The sequence below is a fragment of the Gorilla gorilla genome, chromosome 13 (assembly GCF_029281585.2).
Source record: "Gorilla gorilla gorilla isolate KB3781 chromosome 13, NHGRI_mGorGor1-v2.1_pri, whole genome shotgun sequence".
Taxonomy (NCBI): Eukaryota; Metazoa; Chordata; class Mammalia; order Primates; family Hominidae; genus Gorilla; species Gorilla gorilla.
In genome coordinates this window covers 64,273,489-64,298,389 of record NC_073237.2, presented here as the reverse complement: position 1 = coordinate 64,298,389, position 24,901 = coordinate 64,273,489, and the positions used below count along the sequence as shown (strand labels likewise).

General features: G+C 42.2%; 1 protein-coding gene across 3 annotated transcripts in view; it reads left to right on the top strand.

The window, feature by feature from the left end:
* The window catches only part of DOCK8 (dedicator of cytokinesis 8), a 249,124-nt gene that overhangs the window by 131,625 nt on the left and 92,598 nt on the right, over nucleotides 1–24,901 (top strand). For all 3 annotated transcript variants that reach the window (XM_055350708.2, XM_019033579.4, XM_019033581.4), the window contains exons 15-17: nucleotides 21,199–21,316; nucleotides 23,410–23,480; nucleotides 24,615–24,753. In XM_055350708.2, coding sequence (XP_055206683.2) covers nucleotides 21,199–21,316; nucleotides 23,410–23,480; nucleotides 24,615–24,753 — 328 coding nt within the window. The remainder of the gene's footprint in view (nucleotides 1–21,198; nucleotides 21,317–23,409; nucleotides 23,481–24,614; nucleotides 24,754–24,901) is intronic.

The following is a 24,901-nucleotide window of genomic DNA, read 5'->3' as shown; positions in this document are numbered from 1 at the left end:
GAATGTCTGCGAGTTATGATTTAGTGACTAGAACTTCTAAGGAAAGAAATGAACCAGAAATAACTCCAAACGAAGTGGTTAGGAAGCGGGGCAGGACATGGGGAGTATCCTTGAAAGGGACTTTATTTCATCCAAGGAAATAGGTTCCCAGTTTAAGCCCAGTTAGCTCTGTATTCAGAGTGGATCTTCTCAGTGCTAGGTGAAGGAAGGGTGGTTGTGCATCAGAGTAAGTATCCAGCCCCACCCTGAAGACTCCCATTCAGGTGGTCTGGGATGGGGCACTGGTGGTCTGACACTCTCTTTTGTTGAAAATCAAAGCTTCCCCCTCCTTCTCATGGAAGGGAAGCTTCCACCAACCCTTAATGAGTTCCTCTACTATATGGAGTTGTCCAATGCTCCATACCGGGCACAGCGGCTCACACCTGCAATCCCAGCACTTTGGGAGGCCGAGGCAGGAGGATCCATTGAGCCCAGGAGTTCAAGACCAGCCTAGGCAACATAGCGAGACCCTGTCTCTACAACAACAACAAAAAAATTAGCCAGGGGTGAGGGTCCACACCTGCAGTCCCAGTTACTTGTGAGGCTGAGGCAGGAGGATCGCTTGAGCCAGGAAGGTCGAGGCTACAGTAAGCCGTGATCATGCCACTGCCCTCCAGCCTGGGCAACAGAGTGAGACTCTTTCAAAAAACAAAAACAAAAAACTCTGTCCTAAGTATAAGATGATCCGGAAGCCCAATCCTTGGTTTTACTAGGCTTAGCAAGCAGTTGCTTATGGAACAGAAGCTTTTATAAACAAACCATTTACTTAGGAAGGGCAGTGGCAGCCCAGGCAAAATCTAGTCATTTGAATTAGCCAAGGAATGGAGACAAAGACAAAGTGAATTTCTGGTGCTAGTTGCATCTTGGTCTTGATAATAAATCAGGAACACAATCCCCACATTCCTAATGCCGTGCTCCAAAACTCAGCAATCCTCCTATTTGTAAGAACGAAAAAATTCAGGAGGGAACCAATTGCCTAAGGTTATGACAGCAAAGCTACCGTTCCAGTATATTATTCAGCCACTAGAGGACACAATTCACTCACTTTCTAGATTCAGACACACGACTACCTTTTTCGTTACAAAACATGAAGTCGTGATTTATGAAAGTAGGACACATATTTTATTTTTTGCCCTTGAAGTGCAAGACCAGGAAAAACTGAAAAGTATTGCAGCGTCCTACGAGATCGCTGTTATCATTTTTTCGCAAAGGATTTTATTCTAGCCTGTCAGTTTCTGCCTCCTTTCATTAGTAAGTCCTGACCTTAGACATCTGGCATTTTTTTGGAAGGTGTAGTGGGGAGGGGGACCAAGAGATGCATCCCTTAATGTAGCTAAAGATCAAAATCTTCTCATTTTGGGGAGAGTTGCTTACTATACATATTTACACATTCACCAATTTTGTCTCATATGTAAACCACAGAATGGGCCGAATTTTCCTAGAATCATGGTTGAGGCAGGTAGGAGTAAGGAGGTGCTGTGTACATTAGTGTCACTGATTCCACCGTTCACAACTCCATTTCACTCTCCTTATTTTATACTCTTGAGTCCACAGTGCTTTGGTGTTACAGCCCATATAGAACTGTCCTACCTAAAAGTCCTGCTGTCGGTTTAACAGTGACGAGTGTCATTTTTCCACTGTCCTTTACATAGAATTCAGCAGGAAGCTTCATGAGGCATCCTGTTTCTACATGAGTTGCCCTGGTTGGTGGAGGCAGAAGCAATGGAGAAGTGGTGATGAAATTAAGTCAAAGTTAGGTTTGCATTTGACTGTGATCTTGAATAGTTTGTCTAGATTAGAGGGAGCACCTAAAATCCAAAAAGCCTTTTGTCTTTGATTTCTATACTTTTGTTAGTTTTACAAATTATTATTTAAAATCAGTCCTTTGAAGTGGCTTGTTCTCTTCTGATGGGATAGCTTTGGGAAACTGTTTAGTCTTATTTCTTTTGCAATTGGGAAGTTGTGGGGGACGCTATTTTGTAGCTTTTTCATCCTCCGTTCTGACCTCCTCATGTGCTTTACAGATGCCCCCAAAGGTCAGCATTCATCCACCTTTCACTGAGAGTGTTTGGCCATCTCTAAAGCAGAGGTATTTTAACAGCTCTCCTTAATGGATGTCCTGTGGTTTCAGGCCTCAGACAGGCTGCCCTTGGGCCCTCAGCAGAAGTTGGGAATCGTCTTATACTTCCAGATCGTCTTATACTCAGGCAAAATATGAGATGCTGCGTCAGGGTTTCCCAAGGGAAGAAACTGAGTGGGAGGTGCAGGTAAACCCCACAGTACAAAATAAAACAGAGCTGTGAGTAGTAGTTGAAAGGACTGTGTTTTGACAGCGTAATAAGGTAATTGTTTAAAACCATGGCTAATTCATCAGATGTCATGTGTCTTTTATAGTTAAAAGATGAAATTTCTTTACCCACTGGTGTAAACAACAGAAAGATTCTAAAACTTTCAAAAAATGTCCCAGTCCTGGCTGCTTTGTTTCATGTTCTTTGACAACTTTCAAAATGTAAATTGAGATTCATGTAACTATTAATGGAAATATAAATATCATGGCTTCATAAGGATAAAATTAGAGGAGCTCAACATAATGGCTCATTTTAATGATTTCTAAGGGGTTTCCATGCCCAGGCTAATAATTGTACATTTAGCAATAAGAAAATCTCAAAGCCTATTTCTTATCTTTCCCTGGAGTTATAGCTTTTAAACCCAAGCTGGTCGTTCCTTTTGTACCACTCCACTCACTTGATAGGGGTGACATGGGCTGAGCTTTCTCTCCTATCAGGGCTCAAAGACAAGTTTAGCAGCGTTTCTAAACTTCTGTCAACCAGCTCACAGGACACAGACCAGTTTCGTTATCCTATTAACAGATTTACATTTCTGTTCTCTCGAAGTGTCAGTTCATGTCCTTAAAGGTAATATACACAAAAATACACAATAGTCTCTGAATTTTTCTCAGAAGACAAACTCAGAAACCTTAGAATTCTGATTCATTCTCTTTGGCTCAGACTTGGTTGAATTTGCTTCTCAGAGTAGGGACATGAAAATTATTCTTCACTTAATGTAATCTGTTTCTTCTTTCTCCCTCCGCTGCCCTTCAATAGCTCTTCTGAGCTTGTTTGTTCTTCCCCTTACTCCCATTGTTGAAAACGTGGCCTCCCCTCATTCTCACCTTTCCAGGAATCTCCCTGTGCTCCTCAAGTTCGGCTCATCGCAAACTTGGAGTTCTGTTTTCTCACGCCCTTCTTGCATTTTCTTCTTTTAAGAGACAGGGTCTTGCTCTGTCTCCAAGATTGGAGTGCAGTGGTATGATTCTAGCTCACTGCAGCCTCAAACTCCTGGGCTTAAGTGATCCTCCCAACTCAGCCTCCCAAGAAGCTAGGACTACTGTTGTGTGTCACCACACCAGCTAATTATTTTATCTTTTCTAGAGACAAGGTCTCACTCTGTTGCCCAGGCTGGTCTTGAACTCCTAGCCTCAAGCAGTCTTCCTACCTCAGCCTCCCAAAGCACTGGGAGGTGCCACTCTTCTTGTATTTTTTACCTTTGCATTTATTTCCTGGTTACAATACTTTTAACTTAATGGCTGCTGAACTAGATTCTGCCAATGTACGTGCCGTCCAGGACACGTTCATGCCACTTTAATTTTCTTAGAACATCAATGAGATAGTCTTACTAGGGAGAGATAAAGGGCAGGGGTTTGGTTTTCTGGCAGGTTTTCTTTCATTTTAATAACCAGCCAACCCACGGAGGAAGGAATTGATTGATGGCTGCTTCCTCTTTTGTAAAGAGCAAACATCAAATTACTGGTTTGTCCTCACTTTGCGGATAAGCAGAATAATAACACCTGTGCCTCTCCCTGCATTATTTTGAAACCAATATAATGTTGTTTGGATGGAACATAGATAGCAACCTTAATGGGGAGGAATGTGGAAGAGGAATTACTGAAGGGGGACCAGTCAGCCTGTCAGGCAGCAACTCTGGTGCCAAAGAATGGACACAGGATCAGAGCTGTGGACCCCCGTCCTGTTTGTAAACTTCCTGAGGGTGGCAGAGATTCATACCGTTTCTCCCATCAGGACAAAAATCAGTGTGTTGGAGCTCACTCAGGAAATGCTCTTTGGGATTGGCATGGGAAGGGGATGAGGCCGATTGACAATTAGCCTAGTTCACTGGGATTTTGTTGTAGGAGCTGGGTGGTGGCACCATATGGCCAACAGGAGATGCCAGCCACATCCCTAATTTCTCTAGCTTCCTGATAGGTCCTGGTAGGGTCGGGGGTCCACCAGGATTTGCCTAGTATGGTCTACCTCTGACTGAAATTAAACTCTAAGTAGGTAACTGGGGAACGCCTTTCTCCAGTGAGAAGGTTTTGATGTGATCTCATCATCGGGGACTGGATTGGACCTGGAGAAATCAGTTTTTCTATAGTCTTGTTTCTAGAGTGGCACCCTGGTCTTGGGCAGGTCAGAAGGACAGATAGTTGGTCACCATCTTCAACACAAATCATGGCTGGAAAAGGGCCCCAGTAGGGAGTGCCTTTCTCACTCACCATTCACCAAGGCTAGAAGATAGTCTGCAGATTCTTTCAGATGCCACAAAGCTGTGATTAGAGCTGCCCATTAGCAAATCAGGTACTAGTTTTTGTTAATCACATTGCAGTCTTCCTTCACTGTTTCTTCCCCTGGTCCCGGAATTAAGGCTGGGCTCCATTTGACAAGTTATCTTCTGTGCAGGTAGAGCAGCAGGCTGTGTTAGCTCACAGCATCTACTCAGTAGGCATGGAAATATCCACCAAATGGGACTGAGAAAGTGGAATGGGAGGGGAACGTGTGAAGAACAGGAAGTTTTCCTCTTTATGTCCAAAGTCTGTCTACTTAGAGCAACAGGATGGTGATGATGCTTTCTGGTTAAAGATGTCATGGCAACAGTCTTCCCTAGACAGCTCTCTAGCAATAGCCAGTGGCATGTAAACCCTGCATTTTTGCACTGTATCCAGTGTTTCCAACTCCCTTGTAGAACTTTCCCTGAAGTCACCAAGAACCCTGTGAGAATCAGGATTTGTCTAGAAATTTAGCATTTACCTAATCAATGATTCTCTAGACATGTCAGTACCTCCAAGTGATTCATATGCATGTTTGGTGGGCGTCGAGCATGTGGCAGTTTGGAGAAGGAAGTGGAGAATGCAGCAGCAGCAGGAGAAATGTTTGATGTTGCTAAACATCAACCCCACAGCAAGCCTAGAACTTGGGGAATGGGAGACGTGGTGCGAGTAGCTGCTGACACACAGCTCTAGAGATAGCTGCCTGCAAAGCTGGATGGGACTCCAGGCAATAGGCTTCAGGGCCTAACTGCTCTTTCAAGGTCACTGATGGTTACAGGAGCCCTGGTCTGCAGCATTGAGCATGGAATTATTATTACTATTAAGCATGATCCTCACAGTGATGCTCTTGGGGTGGAACACAAGAGCCCAGAGAGAATATGCTTATTTTATGCAACCTCTAATGTTTCCTCCCAGAGTTGTGATGAAACTGAACCAAACTCTAGCATGAGAATCGGCATCCCAGGCCAGCAGCCAAAACAAGTGGTGACACTTGGCCAGGCACGGTGGCTCATGCCTGTAATCCCTGCACTTTGGGAGGCCGAGGCAGGTGGATCACAAGGTCAGGAGTTTGAAACCAGCCTGGCCAACATAGTGAAACCCCATCTCTACTAAAAATACAAAAAATTAGCTGGGCATGGTGGCGGGCACCTGTAATCCCAGCTACTTGGGAGGCTGGGGCAGGAGAATCGCTTGAACTTGGAGGTGGAGGTTGCAGTGAGCCAAGATCACGCCACTGCACTCAGTCCAGTGACAGTGTGAGACTCTGTCTCAAAAAAAAGAAAAAACTGCCGATACTTTATATATCTACCACTGAAAGAAATGAAGTCTGTAAGAAGGACTGTTAACCCTCAGAATGGTCTGGGGATGCTACATCCCCTTGTGGACTTGTCACACTGGTGTGAGTGTAGGGAGTGGGAACACTTCTCAGCTCCTTCCTCACCATGTGTCATTCAGGGACAAAGGGAGCAGGATATCTTCCCTTTGAAAAATCTCATATGCCTAGCAATACTCGTCACCCTGTGAATAATGTTGATGCATTCACCTAACCAATATTATAAGCCCCTGCTGTGTGTCAGACACTATGCTTGGTGCTGAAATAGACAAGGAGGGGTGACTGCCTGTCTTGGAAGGCAAATCCCAGTCTCCTAAGAGACACTAGAACCACAGGCAACCATGCTGATCTATGCAATGACATGTAATGCAACTTTGTCCTGCAACCACCTTGAGATCTTTGAAAGTTCTCCTACCTCCAAAACTCAGACAAGTCCTCTCTCTTGCCAAGTGCCTAAAGCAAGGATATGTTTATAGAGGCAGCTGGGGGCATCTGGCCAATTTATTTCCTAGCAGACCTGCTGTTTCCCCCGATTCCAATACTTTCTTCCCCAACCCAAACCAAGGCATCTGGCAATGTTAAAAACATCAAGAATGATAAAACAAGCATTTTAATGAAGATTATTGATTTATTCATTGGCTGTTTCTTTAAATGGGTAGAGAACTAATAAAGGATCTACCCCAAATAACCAAAAATATCAACCTCAGCACCAGCAGAAATTGGAAGCATTCTGGTATTTATATGTGTTTTTCTCAGCTGGCAGATTTGTTTTAGGAAACTATTTGCAAAGCCTGGGAAAAATGTGCTCTCTCTGTCTGTTAAAGGAACATGCAGGTTGGTTGGTGCTGGTTATCCATCTGACAATTCTGTCTGGTGGCCTCAAAAAAAAAGAAAAATACAGCATAGTCCAGATTTGGACTATGCAAATGGTGTCTTTAAACTTAACTTTTAGGTCTTGAGCAAAGCCAACTATTATTGAAATGTTTATTTTGTTTTTATCTGCAGGAGGTTTTCAAAGGAAGGGTGTTTGTACTAGGTACTTTTTAGCATTCTACTTATTATCTGACCTATTACAACCTCTTTAGGAGACATTAATTAATTTAGTTCATATAATCAAAACTGGAACCAAGGAAAAATTATTTATACTTTTAGAAATTCTCATGTTCTTATACTTCTTTGGAGATTGAATTGACTCCAAAGAGACTATTTTGTGATTAAGAATATTTTTGTGGCCGGGCATGGTGGCTCACGCCTGTAATCCCAGCACTTTGGGAGGCCAAGGCAGGTGGATCACCTGAGGCCAGGAGTTCAAGACTAGCCTGGATAACATGGCAAAACCCTGTCTTTTCTAAAAATACTAAACTTAGCCAGCCGTGGTGGCGGGTGCCTGTAATCCCAGCTACTCGGGAGGCTGAGGCAGGAGAATCACTTGAACCCGAGAGGCGGAGGTTGCAGTGGGCCAAGATCACAGCATTCCACTCCAGCCTGGGTGACAGAGCAAGACTCCGTCTAAAAAAAAAAAAAAAAAAAAAAAGAATATTTTTGTGTAGGGAGTCATTATATTATGTCCTTAGACCAGGAGGTCCAATTGAGGCAGAAATTTTTGAAGTAAAACCATTTTTTTTGAAGGAAACACATATTTAAATATCAAAGAACACTGGACATATACTTTTTAAAATTTACATACTTGTATTAGTTATCTATTGCTGTATAACAAAACCTTTGCAGCTCAAAACAACAGTCATTATCTCACAAATTTATGTAGGTTACGCAGGTGCAGCTGACCTGCTTGGTCTGAGCCTTCGAAAAGTGCAGTGAGGATGTCAGCCTAGGCTGCCGTCACCTCAAGGGTCCCCTGGGGGTGGATCCACTTCCAAGCTCACTCATGTGGCTGTTGGCGGGATGCAGTTGCTCACGGGTTGTTAGGCTGAGGGCCTCGGTTCCTCACTAAGCCAGAGGCTTCCTTAAGTTCCTTAATATGTTTTCTCATGGGGGGGCAGCTCACAGTGTAGCAATTGGCTTCATCAAAACAAGCAAGCAGGAAGGTAAGAGACAGAAAGCAAGATAGAGGCCAGGGTCTTTCACAGCCTAATCTCAAGAGCAGTACCTCATCACTTTTGTCCTATTTTGACAAACGTCATATTGACTTTTGTCACTACATCAGAAGCGAGTCACTAGGTCTAGCCCACACTCAAAGGGAGAGGATTTCACAGAGCAAGAATATCAGGAAGCAGAATCATTGGTTATTTCATTAGAAGCTGCTAGCACAGTTCTTAACGAAGCTACAAAACATTGAATTGGTAGGAATATGGGGGTAGGAGGGTGACAGGGAGGGCAGGTTAATTCTGTGGATGCTGAGGACAACGTGCCTCATGAAAAGTGTACCCATCAGACTGGTGTATTTCTTTTTCTTTTCTTTTTTTTTTGTTTTTGTTTTTTTGAGACGGAGTCTTGCTCTGTCACCAGGCTGGAGTGCAGTGGCACAATCTCGGCTCACTGCAACCTCCGCCTTCCTGGTTCAAGCGATTCCCTTGCCTCAGCCTTCTGAATAGCTGGGATTACAGGCATGTGCCACCACGCCCAGCTTATTTTTTGTATTTTAGTAAAGACGGGGTTTCACCTTGTTGGCCAGGATGGTCTCAGTCTCCTGACCCTGTGATCTACCCACCTTGGCCTCCCAAAGTGCTGGGATTACAGGCATGAGCCACCGTGCCCAGCCCAGAATGGTGTATTTCTAGGACATCTGCAACGCATCACTCTCTAATAAAAGAAAAAAAAATAGCCACTTCTTGACAGATACTCAAAGGTGTGGAGTCCCTTACTAAACCACACTCCAAAGAAATAAGCCTGCAAAATAGGGAAAAGTTGTTTTTTACCTAGAAAGCAGATTCTCTGCATTTTCTTATTTTCAAATAGTGGGGAGAAACCCTAAGCTATACATATGAAGGAATGGATTCATTTCTCCTCTTGCACAGCACCCCAGCACCTTGTACACCCTATTCCTCCCTGACTCCCAACCGCACACTCACCTCCCAAGCATCTGCAGATCTACATACATATTATCAAATGTACAGAGTACTGAGTGAAATGGTCACTGTAGCTATGGAAAGGTGAGATTTGCAGGCTGTCTGAAATGTTTCTTGCTAAAGTAGTTCCAATCCTTCCCCCATTTAGAAAAAAATACATTCTTAGTAAATGACTTTCAGGCAGAAAAAGAAAACCACACTGGAAATAGGATTCTAATAAACCAACATGGGGCTCGAGCTGGTGAACACATTTCTGAGCCATCCCTATACAGAAACCACAAGACAAATAAGAAAAAGAATATCCAGATCACTTAGACCCTTCAAAGCACATCCTGGATTCCAAGGACAGTGGCTGCGAGTTAGGAAAGATACATTTATCCAGTGGACCTTTTGACTGTCTTGTCAATCTTAAGTTTAAGAAAAAATGTAGAGTAAAAAATTTTGGCCGGGCGCGGTGGCTCACGCCTGTAATCCCAGCACTTTGGGAGACCGAGGCGGGCGGATCACGAGGTCAGGAGATTGAGACCATCCTGGCTAACACGGTGAAACCCTGTCTCTACTAAAAATACAAAAAAAATTAGCCAGGCGTGGTGGTGGGCGCCTGTAGTCCCAGCTACTCCGGAGGCTGAGGCAGGAGAATGGCGTGAACCCAGGAGGCGGAGCTTGCAGTGAGGCGATATTGCACCACTGCACTCCAGCCTGGGCTACAGAGCGAGACTCCGTCTCAAAAAAAAAAAAAAAAAAAAATTTGGTTTGGGTCCCTTCCCACCTTCCCTTGCTTCATCACTTTCCTTAAGCCTCTAAGCATCCAGATCTTCCCCAAAGCAGTGCTTCCTAGTCAGTGATTACCCTATCCTCTTTTTATTCCTTTTCTTCATGCACACCTTCAGTCCATAAATCCAAGCTTTTTGTAAGGAGGGAGGGTGAGTAAACCAATTCATACTAAGGTGAGAGTGAATTATATATAAACCTCTTAATATATTAAATCTACCAAGCAGTGTTTCAGAAGGAAATTTGCTAACATGGGCATCTTACTTGAAAAAAATTTCAGTTGGTTCAACAAAGTATGGTTTAGAAATCATTTTCAATCAGGATCGGGGAGAGAATTTTTTTTTTCTTAAAGCAGTTAGGTTTCCCCAGCAGATTTCGAATGCTTGGATATTTGTGATTCTTTTCCATGGGAATCTGATCTGGATAAGACCTAAGACCATAAACACTCTAGCTTTCCCTTTGGGTCTTTGCTATTGAAAACTAGTTGGACTTAAACAAGTGAAGTGGGTTTTAAGGATGGCTCCTTTCACCCATTTCTAAAAGATAGCATTCTTGAGGGTCTGCTTTATTTAGCAGACGGAATGCTGGTTTTCCAATCTCTCACTCAAAAGGAACTTTTACTTATCTCATGGAAAAGAATGGGATGGAGATTAATGTAATAGAAAAGGTATTCTACAAATATCATAGCAGCTATATTTAATCAATTCATGTTCAAAGATCAATTAGTAGTAATAAGAGTTGTGCTGTATAAAATCACCATATCTCATATTCAAATTGCAGATCATCAGTTGAAAAAGCATGGATTGTTTTCTCACTGAAAGAAATCTTTAAAAGTGGTACCATAAGAGACATTAAGACTGGCTATTGTTTTATTTCTCTCTCTCTCTCTCTTTCTCTTTCTCTCTGTCATTTGATTTCTGACTTTCAGTGGATTTTTTTAACATTACAAAATCATAAAGAATATTGGACCATTTATTGTAGAGTTTTTAAACAATTTGATACCATTTTTTTTCTGGCGTCTTAACTGCATTTGCTGTTTGTCAGGGGTGTAGAGGTCCCTGATGTTCAGAGTACAGTACCAGCATTTATATGAAATATTGCAGCCTGGCCTGTGGAGGACAGGGGTTACTAAGGGGCAAGCTGCTGCTTGCGATAACACCCCCAGTGCCTCCTTCTAATCTTGCACCATTTCCCAGGGCAGACAGCCTTGTGGGGCTCTGACTGGTGCCCTGGAACATGTTTTACCTTCCATTTTTCTTGCTCTGATTTCTGAAGACAGAATGTTCTCTTCACCCTACACATCAGGAGTTTTCGTTCTGTTTTCATTTTTCACTGGTTCCTTTGTGAATTTGCACTTTTATCTAACCTAAAACATTGGAAACAGGAATAAACACAAATAATGGCATGAGGCCGTGGCCACAGAATGACAAGACAGGACACAGCAAATGTTTTGTTTTTCTTCCCACATTTATGAACCTTCTCATTCTATTTATTTATTTATTTACTTACTTATTTCTTGAGACAGGGTCTCATTCTGTCACCCAGGCTGGAGTGCAGTGGCATGATCATAGCTCACTGCAGCCTTGAACTCCTGTACTCAAGTGATCTTCCGGCCTCAGCCTTCTGAGTAGCTGGGATTACAGGCACACACCACCATGCCTGGCTAATAAAAAAAAAAATTCTGTTGTACAGATGGGGTCTCACTATGTTCCCCAGGCTAGGCTAGTCTCGAACTCCTGGCCTCAGACAGTCCTCCTGCCTTGACCTCCCAAAGTGCTGGGATTATAGGCCTGAGCCACTGTGCTCAACTCCTTCCCATTCTAAAAAGTGTCTAAGGCAGTTATAGAGGTTATATAACAAGGTATAAAATTTCTGAGTGAAAGGAAAATAAGGAGAGAGAAATAAATCTAAATGTGTGTAAGGTTAATATGTACACAGAATGTTTATTAAGGCCTTTGACAGTTCCTTTAAAAATTACCTGCAGGCCAGGTGCGGTGGCTCACGCCTGTAATCCCAACAGTTTGGGAGGCCGAGATGGGCGGACCACTTGAGGTCAGGAGTTCAAGACCAACCTGGCCAGCATGGTGAAACCCCGTCTCTACTAAAAATACAAAAATTAGCCAGGTGTGGTGGCATGTGCCTGTAGTCCCAGCTACTTAGGAGGCTGAGGCAGGAGAATCACTTGAGCCCAGGAAGTGGAGGTTGCAGTGAGCTGAGATTGTGCCATTGCACTCCAGCCTGGGTGACAGAGGGAGACTCCATCTCAAAGAGAAACAAACAACAACAACAACAAAACCTGCAAATTTGAGCTGCCTAGCAGCCAAGCAATAAAGGGAATCACAATTAACGCTAAGAATCATATGTCTGCCAATTTAAAAACAAACCAGTTCTCTTGGATCAGTGCTTCTCAAACTTGAATGTACATTTGAGACACCTGGTGCATTGTTAAAATGTAGGTTCTGATCTAGCAGGTCCGTGGTGCATTTCTAACTGGCTCCCAGGCAATGCTATGCTGATGCTGATGCTGACGCTGACGTTGATGCTGCTACTCGTTGGACTGCCCTTTGAGTAGTAAAATTTTAGCTCACTCAAAAAAACCTCATAGTTTATTTGGAGTAACATCCCTTTAGTCCTTGTAGATATTAGAAGACTACATTACAATAAAGTTCTGGTGAGTCTAATTGTTGACCAGAGAGATTGTTTACTTCAGAGCACCTGGATTTGAATTGCAGTGTGCCACCTGCTGCTGTGTTACCTGGTACAAGTTAATGCATTCTCTTCACACCTCAGTTTTATCGTCTTCTGAATGAGACTAATAGTAGTACCTGTCGTAGATGCTTGTAACAGTGCCTGCATAGAGTAAGACTGAAATAATGTTAGCTATTTTTTATTATTACATTTAAAATAGATTTTGCTGGTAGTGAAATATGAATGATAAAATCATCTCCTCAGCTGTTTTCCTTGCATAAGTACCTTAAAATAATGTATTTGCAATTTCCTTCTGAATCCTTGAATAAAAGACACCAGATAATCAGAAGATGTTACTGACATTAGTAGGCATTTGAAGTTCACTCTGATGGGATCAGTCTATTTACAACAAATTGCTATAGAGAGTAAAAAGCGCCAACCTTTTCCTGTAGTTTTTGAATGACAGCATCTTTGTTCATGCAGTTGGCTTTGCTGCATTTCCACTTCATCAATTTTTTGGCTCTGTCTTTGCAAAAAAAAAAAAATTACAGAGGGAGAATTTTAAAACACAAATGAAGAAAAAGAAATTACTTTGAAATTGCCAAAATTGTTTGGCTGAAAGAGCTTATTTAGAAAAACAGAGCTTTTTATGTATAAACCTGTTTCAGTGGTGTTGTATCAGAATTGCATGTTGCTAGTAGTTTACTATCAAACCAACACTTGTGTTTCAAGCTGTTAAAAAATGAATAAAATAGGCCAAGTATGGTGGCTCACACCTGTAATCCCAACATTTTGGGAGGCCGAGGCGGGCGGATCACTTGAGGTCAGGAGTTCGAGACCAGCCTGGCCAACATGGTGAAACCCCATCTCTACTAAAAATACAAAAATTAGCCGGGCCTGGTAGCATGCTCCTGTAGTCCCAGCTACTGGGGAGGCTGAGGCAGGAGAATTGCTTGAACCTGGGCAGTGGAGGTTGCAGTTAGCTGAGATCATGCCACTGCACTCCAGCCTGGGCAACAGAGCAAGACTCCATCTCAAAATTAAAAAAAAAAAAAGAATAAAATAGAAACACTGATTTTTCTGGTATTTTGTACCCTCCCCCGAATATCCATACCCAAGGCATTTTTAAGATTTCCCTAGGCTGGAAGCACCAGACCACATGTTATTTAAAACATATCAAGATGTACCTACTGTATTATGTATACTTTGTATATAATTTTATAACAGTCTGCAAAGTAGCAGGAAAAAAATTTTGCCTTCAGGTTAAACTCAGAAGAGTTGCCATTGGCTAACTGAAAAATTTTGCATTTGGTAAGCATTTAATTAAAAATTTATTAATTTCGGTTTTGAGGTTTTACTTTTCATATTTTTAGAGCCAATAACTTCTGGAATCTCAGACATTTTTGTGGAATCTTAAGTTGTTCATAGATCCTAGGTGCTGTGTTTGTCATCCTGAGAGCTTAAATGGCCCTGTCAAAACCTCAACCTCAGCTCAGAGTAGGAAATTGTCAAGCACTTGGTAACTGGTAAGCAAATAGATTTTAGTCACTAAATGGAGCGGGAGGAATGGAGTGCTCCCTCAAAAAGAGCATTTCAGCTGGTCACAGTGGCTTGGGCTTGTAATCCTAGCACTTTAGGAGGCCCAGGCATGAGGACCACTTGAGCCCAGGAGTTCGAGACCAGCCTGGGTAACACAGGAAGATTTCACCTCTACAAAAAGTAAAACTAAAAAATTAGCCAGGCATTGTGGTGCCTTGCATCTGTAGTCCTAGAAACTTAGGAGGCCGAAGCAGAGGATAGCTTGAGCCCAGAAAGTTGAGGCTGCAGTAAGCTGTGATCACACCACAGCACTCCAGCCCAAGCAACAGAGCATAGACTCCATCTCCAAAAAAAGAGGCTGTGACAGAGGAAGGCAGGGGGATGTTAATCAGAGAGACATAGAGACTGGGAGAGTCTGAAAGAGAGGCAGAGAGAAATACACAAATTAAAGACACAGACTGAGAGAAATGGAAAAATGAAGAGAGGATCCCAGACAGATTGATTGACTTCCCAGGTAACATATAGTATCTTACAATCCTGCAGAATGTTTACAGTTGCATTTTAAAAGGCACTCCGTTTGTTCACACAATCCTGGTAAGAAGATCGTCTTAATTAGTATCATACTTTGCAGCTTTCAAGCAGTTCTTAGGCATCATTGCGTTTAAGACCTGGCTCCAGCCGTTTTATTACAGATGAGGAGATTGACTTGTTCACCTTACATTTGTAGAGCACTTTGCAATTTTTTGAAGGACATTTCCACCCATTATCTAATCACAAGTCTCCATAAATCCCATCTCCTCTGGTATAAAAGCAGCTTAAATTACAGGTGCTACTGAGATGCAAAATGCAGCCCACAAAATCAGCAAATATTTTTTCTTTGTTTCCTCCTTTTTTAAAAAAGGCGTAGATTTCATATTACTACTTTGTTTCAGGCTGTATATTGAAGTAACAAAAATAAAACCAAAATTGACACCAATTTTATTTTGAAATAAAATCTACTTTTTTCACTTTCCCACATCATTTTCTAGCTGCTAACCTTCATGCATATTCAATTTTTGCATACTTACAGCCCTGTCATAGATAAAATTTTATTTTCTGCATTTTCACTCAACATTATACACTGAGTATTGGCCATTTAACTCATCTCAGTGCCACTTTCAAAGAGATACCCAGGAAAAGCAGCAGCAAGGGTTGTTCGACCTTGAACAACTACAGATAATACTTTGGCTCTCTTTGAGATTTTTAAGGCCCTGTAAGTAAAATATTTTCAGATTACAGAAGGCTTGGGATTCTGGCTTTATCACATGACTGATTGGTCCTCCATGTTCTCCTTGGCAGATGTGGGTATCAGTGACACAATGTTTTTTACTCAAAACATGGTTTAGCTTACCAGTACCAGGAATGGCCGATGCATACGCATTCACGTTGTGAAGGTTTATTTGCACCTCCACTCTTCTTAACCAGGCTATTTTCACAGAAGAAATAACCCCAACTTCATGAACCCTATTCCCATGACCAATTTGCCAATCTTTTGTTAAAATAATGGCCAACTCAAATGATCAGTAATGATTGACTCACCATGACATCATCCATCACCTTTGTCACTGGAAGCCCACTTGCCTTAAAGGGTGCAGCATGTTCCAACTTTGCTCCAGCAACTTCAGCTCCTCATTAAATCCCTCCCTGTAGGTCATCCCTGCAACCAGTTGACACTGGAGCTCAGCAGCCAGCTGATGGGGGCCTTCACTCCTCTTGTCGAGCTGCTCCTCTCTCCTCTCAAAGCCCTCTTTCGTTCTCTCCTCCTGGCTGACCTAGAAGCTCAGCTAAAGAGGTGTTCAAAGTGTCCAGTTGCTTAAACAGGTGGCCAGTGTGCTTTTTGCTGTAACTCCTTGCTCCTTGAGCTCAGCTCCAAGCTGTAGAAGGCCATGGGAGAGCACATTGATGTCATCTTGGGAATAATTAACAGGGTCAGGTTTTTCTGTTTGTTTCCTTGCACCAGATGAAGAGTAGGATAAACCTGGGAGAAGCCAAAGTGATGTTTTTGTATTGTGGCTTTGAATGATTTCAAGGTCCGTTGGTTAACCTATTCTCAGCAAAGGAAATAGAAGATGGTCCCAAGATGGTAAGAGCAGAGTGTTTGGTTGATAATTTGATCTAAAAATGACCAGATTCCACAAGTTAACCCCAGAGCTGCTCAATTACAGCAGTTTAAAAATAAGTTGAGGATTCATTGCTAAATCAGTGGAAAGAATTTGGAGTTTCCAAAATAGTTTGTAATCAAGAAAAGCCATCTGAGGGGGCCCTGGAGGGAAAATTGCTGATGAATATCAAATGTCCAGTTCTCAATGCGGTGGTATATGTGACTGAAAAAAACCACTTTTGTCCACATTTGGGGAAAGATAAGATTATACTAAATGCCTGGCACATACACTGGACCTTCAGTTACCTAGAAAACTTTCAAAATAACTTTGCCATAACAAGTGGCAAATTATTAAGGTCATGGGCTGTCTTCTCAAAATTACTTAGATAACATGATTCTCTGGCTAGTATGAGACCCTTAATTTATCACATATGAAGCATATGAGCCTGTTTATCCGTTCGTTAATAATTATTTTTATCTGGCTTGGGCTCTGGGTTACTGGCCATGCAGGCAGATCTTCCCTTCCAAAAGAAAACATTATTATTCTCTTGTATTCGTTTCTTTAAAAACATGCAGATTTAACAAAACATATTACTTAGCACTCTTACTGATTTAGAAATATGATGACCCTTAGGAAATGCATCTCCTTAAAAGAAATTCTAGGCAAACTCATTTAATGTTTCTGGGAGTTAGTTTCCTGACCTTCAAAAAATGGGATGTTGGACCAAATTATCTTGAAGTTTCCTTCCAGCTGTGTGCTCGGTGGGGAGTGCTGGCAGTGTGGGGCAGGACACTGAATATCTGTGGTGGTGATGTTTGGATACAGGAGTGAGCAACCCCTTTGGAAGCAACATGCAAAATTGCTGAGCAGTGGTGGGGGTGCATGGGAATGGGTGGCGGTGCCCCTGTATTGGAGTGTAAGAGACAAGTGTGGTGAGAGCAGTCTGGCAGGGCTACTACTGTTATGATTTACACAATCCCTTTCATCCAGCTACTTCAAAGCACCTTCACAAACTCTGGCTCATTATTCCTTCAAACACAGCATTCAAGAAAGGTTGATTGGCGTCTTTTAATTGATTCAAAGATGATGAAGCTGAGCATTACAGAATATAAGGGGATTCTTCCAAAAGTATCTGCACTGCAGAGGGGCATGATATATAAAGTGTTCATCACAGGTTTCTAACTGAAACAAGGAAATGACCTGAACGCTTATTTTTAGAGGAGACCAGTATATATTATGGCATATTCAGAATATGCAATACCATGCACCCATTAAAATCATGTTTATTAAGAATAGTCACATTAGGGAAATGGTCATAACTGAACAACATTTAGTAGCATAAAAAAAGATAAAGCTTTGTACATACAGTATGATAAAAATGTTTAATGTGGCTGGGCATAGTGACTTGTGCCTATAATTCCAGCACTGTGGGAGGCCAAGGCAGGAGTATCACTGAAGGCCAGGAGTTCAAGACCAGCCTGGGCACCATAGTGAGACCCTGTCTCTACAAAAAATTTAAAAATTAGCCAGGTGGTCATGATGCATGCCTACTATTCTAGCTACTAGGGAGGCTGAGGCTGGAGGATCACTGGAGCCCAGCAGGTCAAGGCTGCAGTAAGCCATGATCATACCACTGTACTCCAGCCTGGGCAACAGAGTGAGATCTTGTCTCAAAAATTGAAAAAAAAAAAAAAAGGTTTAATGTGTAGAGGGGAAAAGGCTAAATGGAAATGTGTTAAAATCTTAACGGTGATCTTCCTCGGAGCAATGGTATAGTGGGTGGTTGCTATTCTTTTCTTTATACTTTTATGTACTTTTATGTTATGCAAGGTTGAAAAATTGGGCACATATTGCTTTCATAATCATTTCTGTTAAGATAATCATATGATTATGAAAGAAGGAGTGTGTGTGTGAAAGTGGAATGGACCAATCAAATAGAACAGTAGGGAAGACCTCAGAAGATATGACACATGAGCTCAACCCCAAAGATAAGAAGAACCAGCCATTTAGTGAATGGGGAAGCCCTCTGGGGAACAGAAGGCACGAAGGAAGGAATAAGTTTGGAATGTTCTAGGTTTTGAAAAAAGGCCAGCAGGGGAGAATGATGAAAGATAAGGTCAGAGCCATTGCCAAGGGCAAGGTCATGTAGGACCCATGATAAAAAGTTTGGGAAACCCTTGTAGGGGCCTGACATAATTTATTTTACATTTTTGAAAAATCCTTCTGACCAATATATGAGGAACATTGTAAGAGGCAAGTGTAGAAGTCAAGATCTATTGAGAAGGTGTTGCAGGGGTCCAGGTGAGAATGAGGGTGGTTCAGAGTGGAGAGACAGGGACAAGGTAAGTTGGAGTGTGGGTCTGACTTGTTAGCCATGTGGAGGAAATACTTATCATAATAACTATCATTTATGTTTTTAGGGGGCTATATAACTTCAGTATGTTTTCAGTGTTCACATTTGTAGGTTTACAGAGTTTGTACTTGATAAGGTACAGAAGTAAATCACTTCTCAAAAATCATGCCTTTAGAAGCATATATCATGCTTCTATTATAGTAATGATAATAATAGAAGTCTACTGCTAGTTATAAGACTTTTCTGTTCGGAGAAGGCTTTTTTTTTTTCAGAGAAGTCTTCTAGGTTTCAGTTGTTGCTCATTAATACTCACCACAGCCCTTTGAGGTCGATGCAATTATGCTTTGGAAAAGCTAAGTAACTTGCCAAAGGCCATGCAGCTAAAAGAAGCAAAAGCTGGATTCAAATCTCAGCTGTCTGCCTCCAGAGAGAGCACCCTCAGTCCTGCTTAACAGACATTAGCTCTGCTTATTTGATTGGTGGCAGTGGAGATGAACAGAAGTGAACAGTGAGCAGAGAGGGGTCTGTACCCCACACACATCCCTGCACCCCAACTGTACACTGTCTTCCATCATCATTTACTATATCCATGTCCACTCCTGACAGCATCAGTGGCTCAGTCTTATCTACCTGCATCAGGGTTTTAGGCTGCCTCTGTTTAGACAGAGCAAGATTTGGGAGGTGCTGCTAAGACAGCCAGTGGTTGAGTAGAAACAGCACTGTAGTGGATCTCTGCCTGCTCTGTGGCTCATTTATCATGTGTCTCATCTTTAAAAGTTGGGGCTCAGTCTAGGTGCCTCCTGGCCTGAGCACCCCAGAATTCTATGCTAATCCCTTCATTGTGACATGGCCTGTCATCTACTCTACTGGGAAGACCATCTGCACCTCACTGATATTTGAAGCTCATTGAGTATTGTCATATATCAGCCCAGAAAGTCACAGGGTACAGCAACTCATACTCGCTCCCAGCACCAGGCCAGCCCCATTCTGCCTCCAGGGAGTCACCCAAAATAGAGAGATGAGGGTAAAATAAGACCTAGGAATACTATTTATTTGCCTCCATGGCCTTTGAACTTGCACATCCAACGTAACTGCTCCTGTGTGTTCTTGATTGTTCCAATTATCATTTTTCCTCTCGAATACCTGAGAGCATTCATTATTTTGCAAGAGATTTGAGTAGAGAATCCCTGTGCCCTAACTTTTCTTTCCTTGATGTGGGATGTTCTTCTGTGACTAGGTAAGTTTATCTCAATGTTTCCCCAAATAATTTCTCAGAATGTTAAATTCATAAAAGCTACCATGAAAGGATAAATAAATGAAAGGAGTTCTGAGGTCAAAACATTTGGAGAAAGAAGAGTCTTTCTCCTTCTGAGGCATTCTCAGTGCACAGTAACCTGTTTATCTCGCTTTGCCTTGCTCTTTCCCAAGCACATTTGCTCAACGCCCCCTACCTTCCCCATACACTTGTTAACACTTTGCAGAACACTAGGGCTCTGTGGGACAGGCTGGGAAATGCAGGTTGACATGCCACTGTTAATACCTAGAAAATTAAGGCAAACTTGTCCCTGAGAGATGTCAGGATAGCACAGTATGAAAAGGCCATGCTTATCAGGGCTCTTATCTGAGAGAATACAGTGGTTATGAGCATGACTCTGGAACTAGACAGTCTGGGTTCAATTCCCCGCTCTGCCATTTAGTTATATGATATGGGGTGTATTACCTAACATCTCTGTATCTCATTTTTTCCTCACTTATGACATGGGGATGATGACAATGATAATAGTACCTACCTATAGGATAGCTATGAGAATTAAACAAATTAATAAATATGAAGTATTTGGAACATTGGCCTGACTCAGGATAAGTCCTGTTTAAATGTTAGTATCATTATTATTGTTTCTTCAAGCCAGGAATATACTTCATCAATTATGTATACACTCATTCCTTCATTCAACAAACACTTACTTAATACTACTGTGTCCTAGGCACTATTCTAGCTGCTGGAGATACATCAGTGAATCAAAAACATCAGAGAAAAATTGCTGTCCTTGTGGAACTTACATTGTAGTGGAATCTACTACTAATAATGCAAATAGAAAGAAAAATATATGCAAGTTGCCCAGGCACTGGGTAGCCTAGTACCTGTCCTATAGTTATCAAATGGATGGATATATTATTCATGTTGTTGTTGTTGTTGTTATACAGTAATTGAGCTTGGAGGTTTGGGCTGCCATCTTAGATAAGAACAGAAAGCTAAGCCAATACGAGTGCCATGCCAGTAAGAAAAGGAAACTATTACATAAAGATTAGGAAGAAAAAAGAGAAGAATGACAAGTAGGCCATTATCTATGGCCATGAGTTTTATTTAAAATGAGCTGGACCTTTTTTGCCTTCTTTATCTGTGTATCAGATATACAGTTACCTCTAGGCAGATTTCCACATTCCAAGACATTAAGACTTTCTAAGCTGCAGCAGACACATCTTTACTTGTAGCAAAACAGAGAGCGATGGGGGCTATTTTCAGATGACTGTAGCTGAAGAGGAAGAATCAAGTAATTCACTCCCTCCAATAATAATTCACTTCTGAGAGGAAAAACTTCTTTGGAAAAAGCACCCCATGAATGGAAGTCTCAGCATTCGCTGAAGAACTTAGTTAAAATAAACTCTAGACCTTTTTCATTGATTCTTTATCTCTTCTTTTCCAGAAACCTTCTCTATGTCTACCCACAGAGGCTGAACTTTGTAAACAAACTAGCATCAGCCCGGAACATTACAATAAAGATCCAGTTTATGTGTGGAGAAGATGCTAGCAATGCGATGCCGGTAAGGAGGGAAACAAACATTTGCCTCAAATCAGGGTGGGCTGCACACCCCTGTCAATTCACACAAGTCCGGGACTCATCAGTGTACAAAGTCCGTCTATTCCAGGCCAATACTGCTCAGCATGTGCAAGGGCTTCTGTGCCCAGGATATCAATGGGGAAACAGGGTCAGTCTTACTTGACGATCTCTTTCTCAGCTTATTCTGTAGTGAGCTTGGAACATACAGATCATTTTAGAGGATTAAAAAAAGTCATAAAGTCTTTCCATACTGCCCATAGGACCACCCCACTCTAAAGGCATACAAAGTAAAGAGATGGCTCAACATGTGTGCCATGTTTGCTGAGTGTCTTCCATGCACAAACTGTACACACTGTGTTATACACACACTGTGTTACACACTTACTGAAGCCTCGGACCACAGTGCTAATAAATACAAAGTACTGCCTAGTAATTATAAACACACACCACCTCCACACCTTCTAGGAGTGGATCTTTGTTCTGAAGCAAAATATAAATCAAATTATTCGTATATATATATATATATATAAAATGCAGTGTGCTCCAAGGAACTCAAAATGCCAGAATTTATACTTTTTAAACCATCTCCTACTAAATGAGATGGTGGTTAGCTATTACTATTTCCCATAAGTCATAGAATTCAGTTAATATAACTTTCTTTCTTTTTTTCTTTTTTTTTTTTTGAGACGGAGTTTCACTCTTTTTGCCCAGGCTGGAGTACAATGGCCGCAACCTCCACCTCCCAAGTTCAAGTGATTCTCCTGCCTCAGCCTTCCAAGTAGGTGGGATTACAGGCGCGTGCCACCGCGCCCAGCTAATTTTGTATTTTTGGTAGAGATGGGGTTTCACCATGTTGGCCAGGGTGATCTCAAACTCCTGACCTCAGCTGATCCACCCGCCTTGGCCTCCTAAAGTGCTGGGACTAAAGGCGTGAGCCACTGCACTCAGTTAATATACCTTTCTAAAAAGAAAAAGAAAAAAAAAAAACCTTTCTCTTAATGTCCTACCCAAAGAAAAAAAGAAAAAAAAAACCTTTCTCCTAATGTCCCACCTGTCTTCCCAATGCAAGGTGTCTTAAGACAGTGGTGGGGTCCTCTTAGTCCTCTCTGCTCAGGCCCCTGGCATGCCACTGCCAGGAGTACCAGATATGCTTGTGCAGATCCTGTGGCAGCCAAGATGCCCAGCCAAGAGTGACTGTGGGCTAAAGTCCAGTCTGTTCTTCATTCACTGAGCCATGGGTTCTGGTGTTGGGATTACTGCATCTAGAGGAAAGAGCTTTTTTTCTCTGCACAAAGGTGAGTGCACTTGTTCATAATGCATCCTAAATGCTGCTTCAGGCCCAAGGAGGTATCTTTTTCTAAATGGCACAAATGTGGATAAGGCAGTGGAGATTCAAATCACCTAAGTGAGTAGGTCTGTATGTTTGAGAGAGAAGAACCCGGAACTGGGGATTTCTCACTCAAGATGAAAGTATGTAACTTTGGCCTGTTGGATAGACCTCTAGGCAGTGAGGCAGAGTGGAGAGAGTACTGGTTTTCTAATCTTACAAACATGTGGCCTTTGGTCACTAATATAGCCCCTTGGAACCTCATTTCACCCTTCATAGCCAGTTCCTTTGCACTGGTGTGCTTGGGCCAGTTGTAGTCCCAGCACTTTTTTTTTCTTTTTGAGACAGGATCTCACTCTTGCCCAGGCTGGAGTGCAATGGTGCAATCTCGACTCACTGCAACCTCTGCTTCCTAGGCTCAAGCGATCCTCTTGCCTCCGCCCCCTGAGTAGCAGGGACTATACGTATGTGCCACCACGCCTGGCTAATTTTTGTATTTTTTTGTAGAGATGAGGTTTCGCCATGTTGCCCAGGCTGGTCTCCAACTCCTGGGCTCAAGCCATTCTCCCACGCCGACCTCCCAGAGTGCTGAGATTACAGGTGTGAGCCACTGCTCCTGGTCAACCCAGCACTCTTAATTGTACAAAATGCAGCTCTGTGAGACCAGAACATCCTGTTGGCCTGATGATAGTCAATTTGATGTACCCGAATGTTATCGATAATTTGATCCTTTCTCTACTGGTGAACAGGTCATCTTTGGAAAGTCCAGCGGGCCTGAATTTCTGCAGGAAGTGTACACAGCTGTTACATACCATAATAAGTAAGTCTATTTCAGCATTCTAAATATACGCCAAGATGGTTTCATCATCTCCTGGTTTTTCCAAGTCCCCTGGGTGGTTCCTCCTAACTATTTTTATAATTCAGGGACTGAGGGGCAAAGGAAATCCATGCCAGTTCCATGACTCTGTGTTGAAGATGTATAACTTTGCCATTAACCAAGACTGAGAGAAGAACGTGTCTTCAAGAATCCAATATAGTTTTGACTTTTCCGGAAGCTTCTATTCTAGTATGATGCAAAGAGGTTGTATTATGTTAATTAAGGAAACACATTTCCTAACTTGCTTTGAGACCCTGGAGGGGGCCAGAAGCACAGTCCGGCTCCCCTTGCCCTGTGTGTCCCTGTCCGCTCCACTTGACACCTGCCCCACTGTCTGCCTAGGCTGACCAAAGGAGAAACGGAACACTCATTATTCCACTGGCAAATGGAGTCATGGGATAATGCCTACCCTATTATTCATGTTCCACAGGGAAGGGAGAGACATCTGCACAGTGTCGGACGGAATTGGGTTTGATCCGGGCCTGATAACCTGGGCCTAATTAAGTCCTTCATTTAGGCACATTCTGGGATTGGGATGAGGATTAAGTGAGGTAATGTACATTACATACCTACATTACTTTACAATGTACATAATGTACTTCATAATTAATGAAGAACCTAGGGCTTCATTATGCAGTTAAATCCGGTTTCTTTTTCCTCCTGCCTCATTCATTTGCTTCTACTCTTTGATGAGTGCAGCTAGGTGCTAGGCTTGGTTCCTTGGGTAGAAATGGAAAAAAAGGAGGTCACAGCAGGAGTCCAAACCTCATCCTTTCTTCAAATTAAGTTGTTGGAGTTTTCCATTGTGTGGGGGAGTTTTTTTTATTTTTTGTTTTTTGTTTGTTTTGTTTTTTTTCCTGACAAAGCCTTTAGTTCATGAACAGTTTTATGTAAGGGAAGTGTATCTGATAACATAAGCTTGGTCTCAGGGACTTCCAGCTTCAGAGCAGAGTAATGTAAAATGAAAAGCAAAACACCAGGCAAATTCTGAGGAGCAAAGGGGCTGTGGCGTTTTACAATCGGAGAAGTCATCATTCTTGCTAAAAGTTATTTGTGTATAATGTGCTTTTGAAACAGGTCTCCTGACTTTTATGAAGAAGTGAAAATTAAGCTCCCTGCTAAGCTCACAGTAAATCACCACCTCCTGTTCACCTTCTACCATATCAGCTGTCAGCAGAAGCAAGGAGCCTCCGTGGAAACTCTCCTGGGATATTCAGTGAGTTGTTTCCAGCCTGCTGACTCACACTGCAGTTGTTGGTGCATCTGAGGTCCCTGCAGAGATAAACAACCAAATTCTATTCACTTGATTTTTTCCAGTCAGAAGTAGCAAAACATGCTAAGCCACATTATAGCAAGAGGCAGAA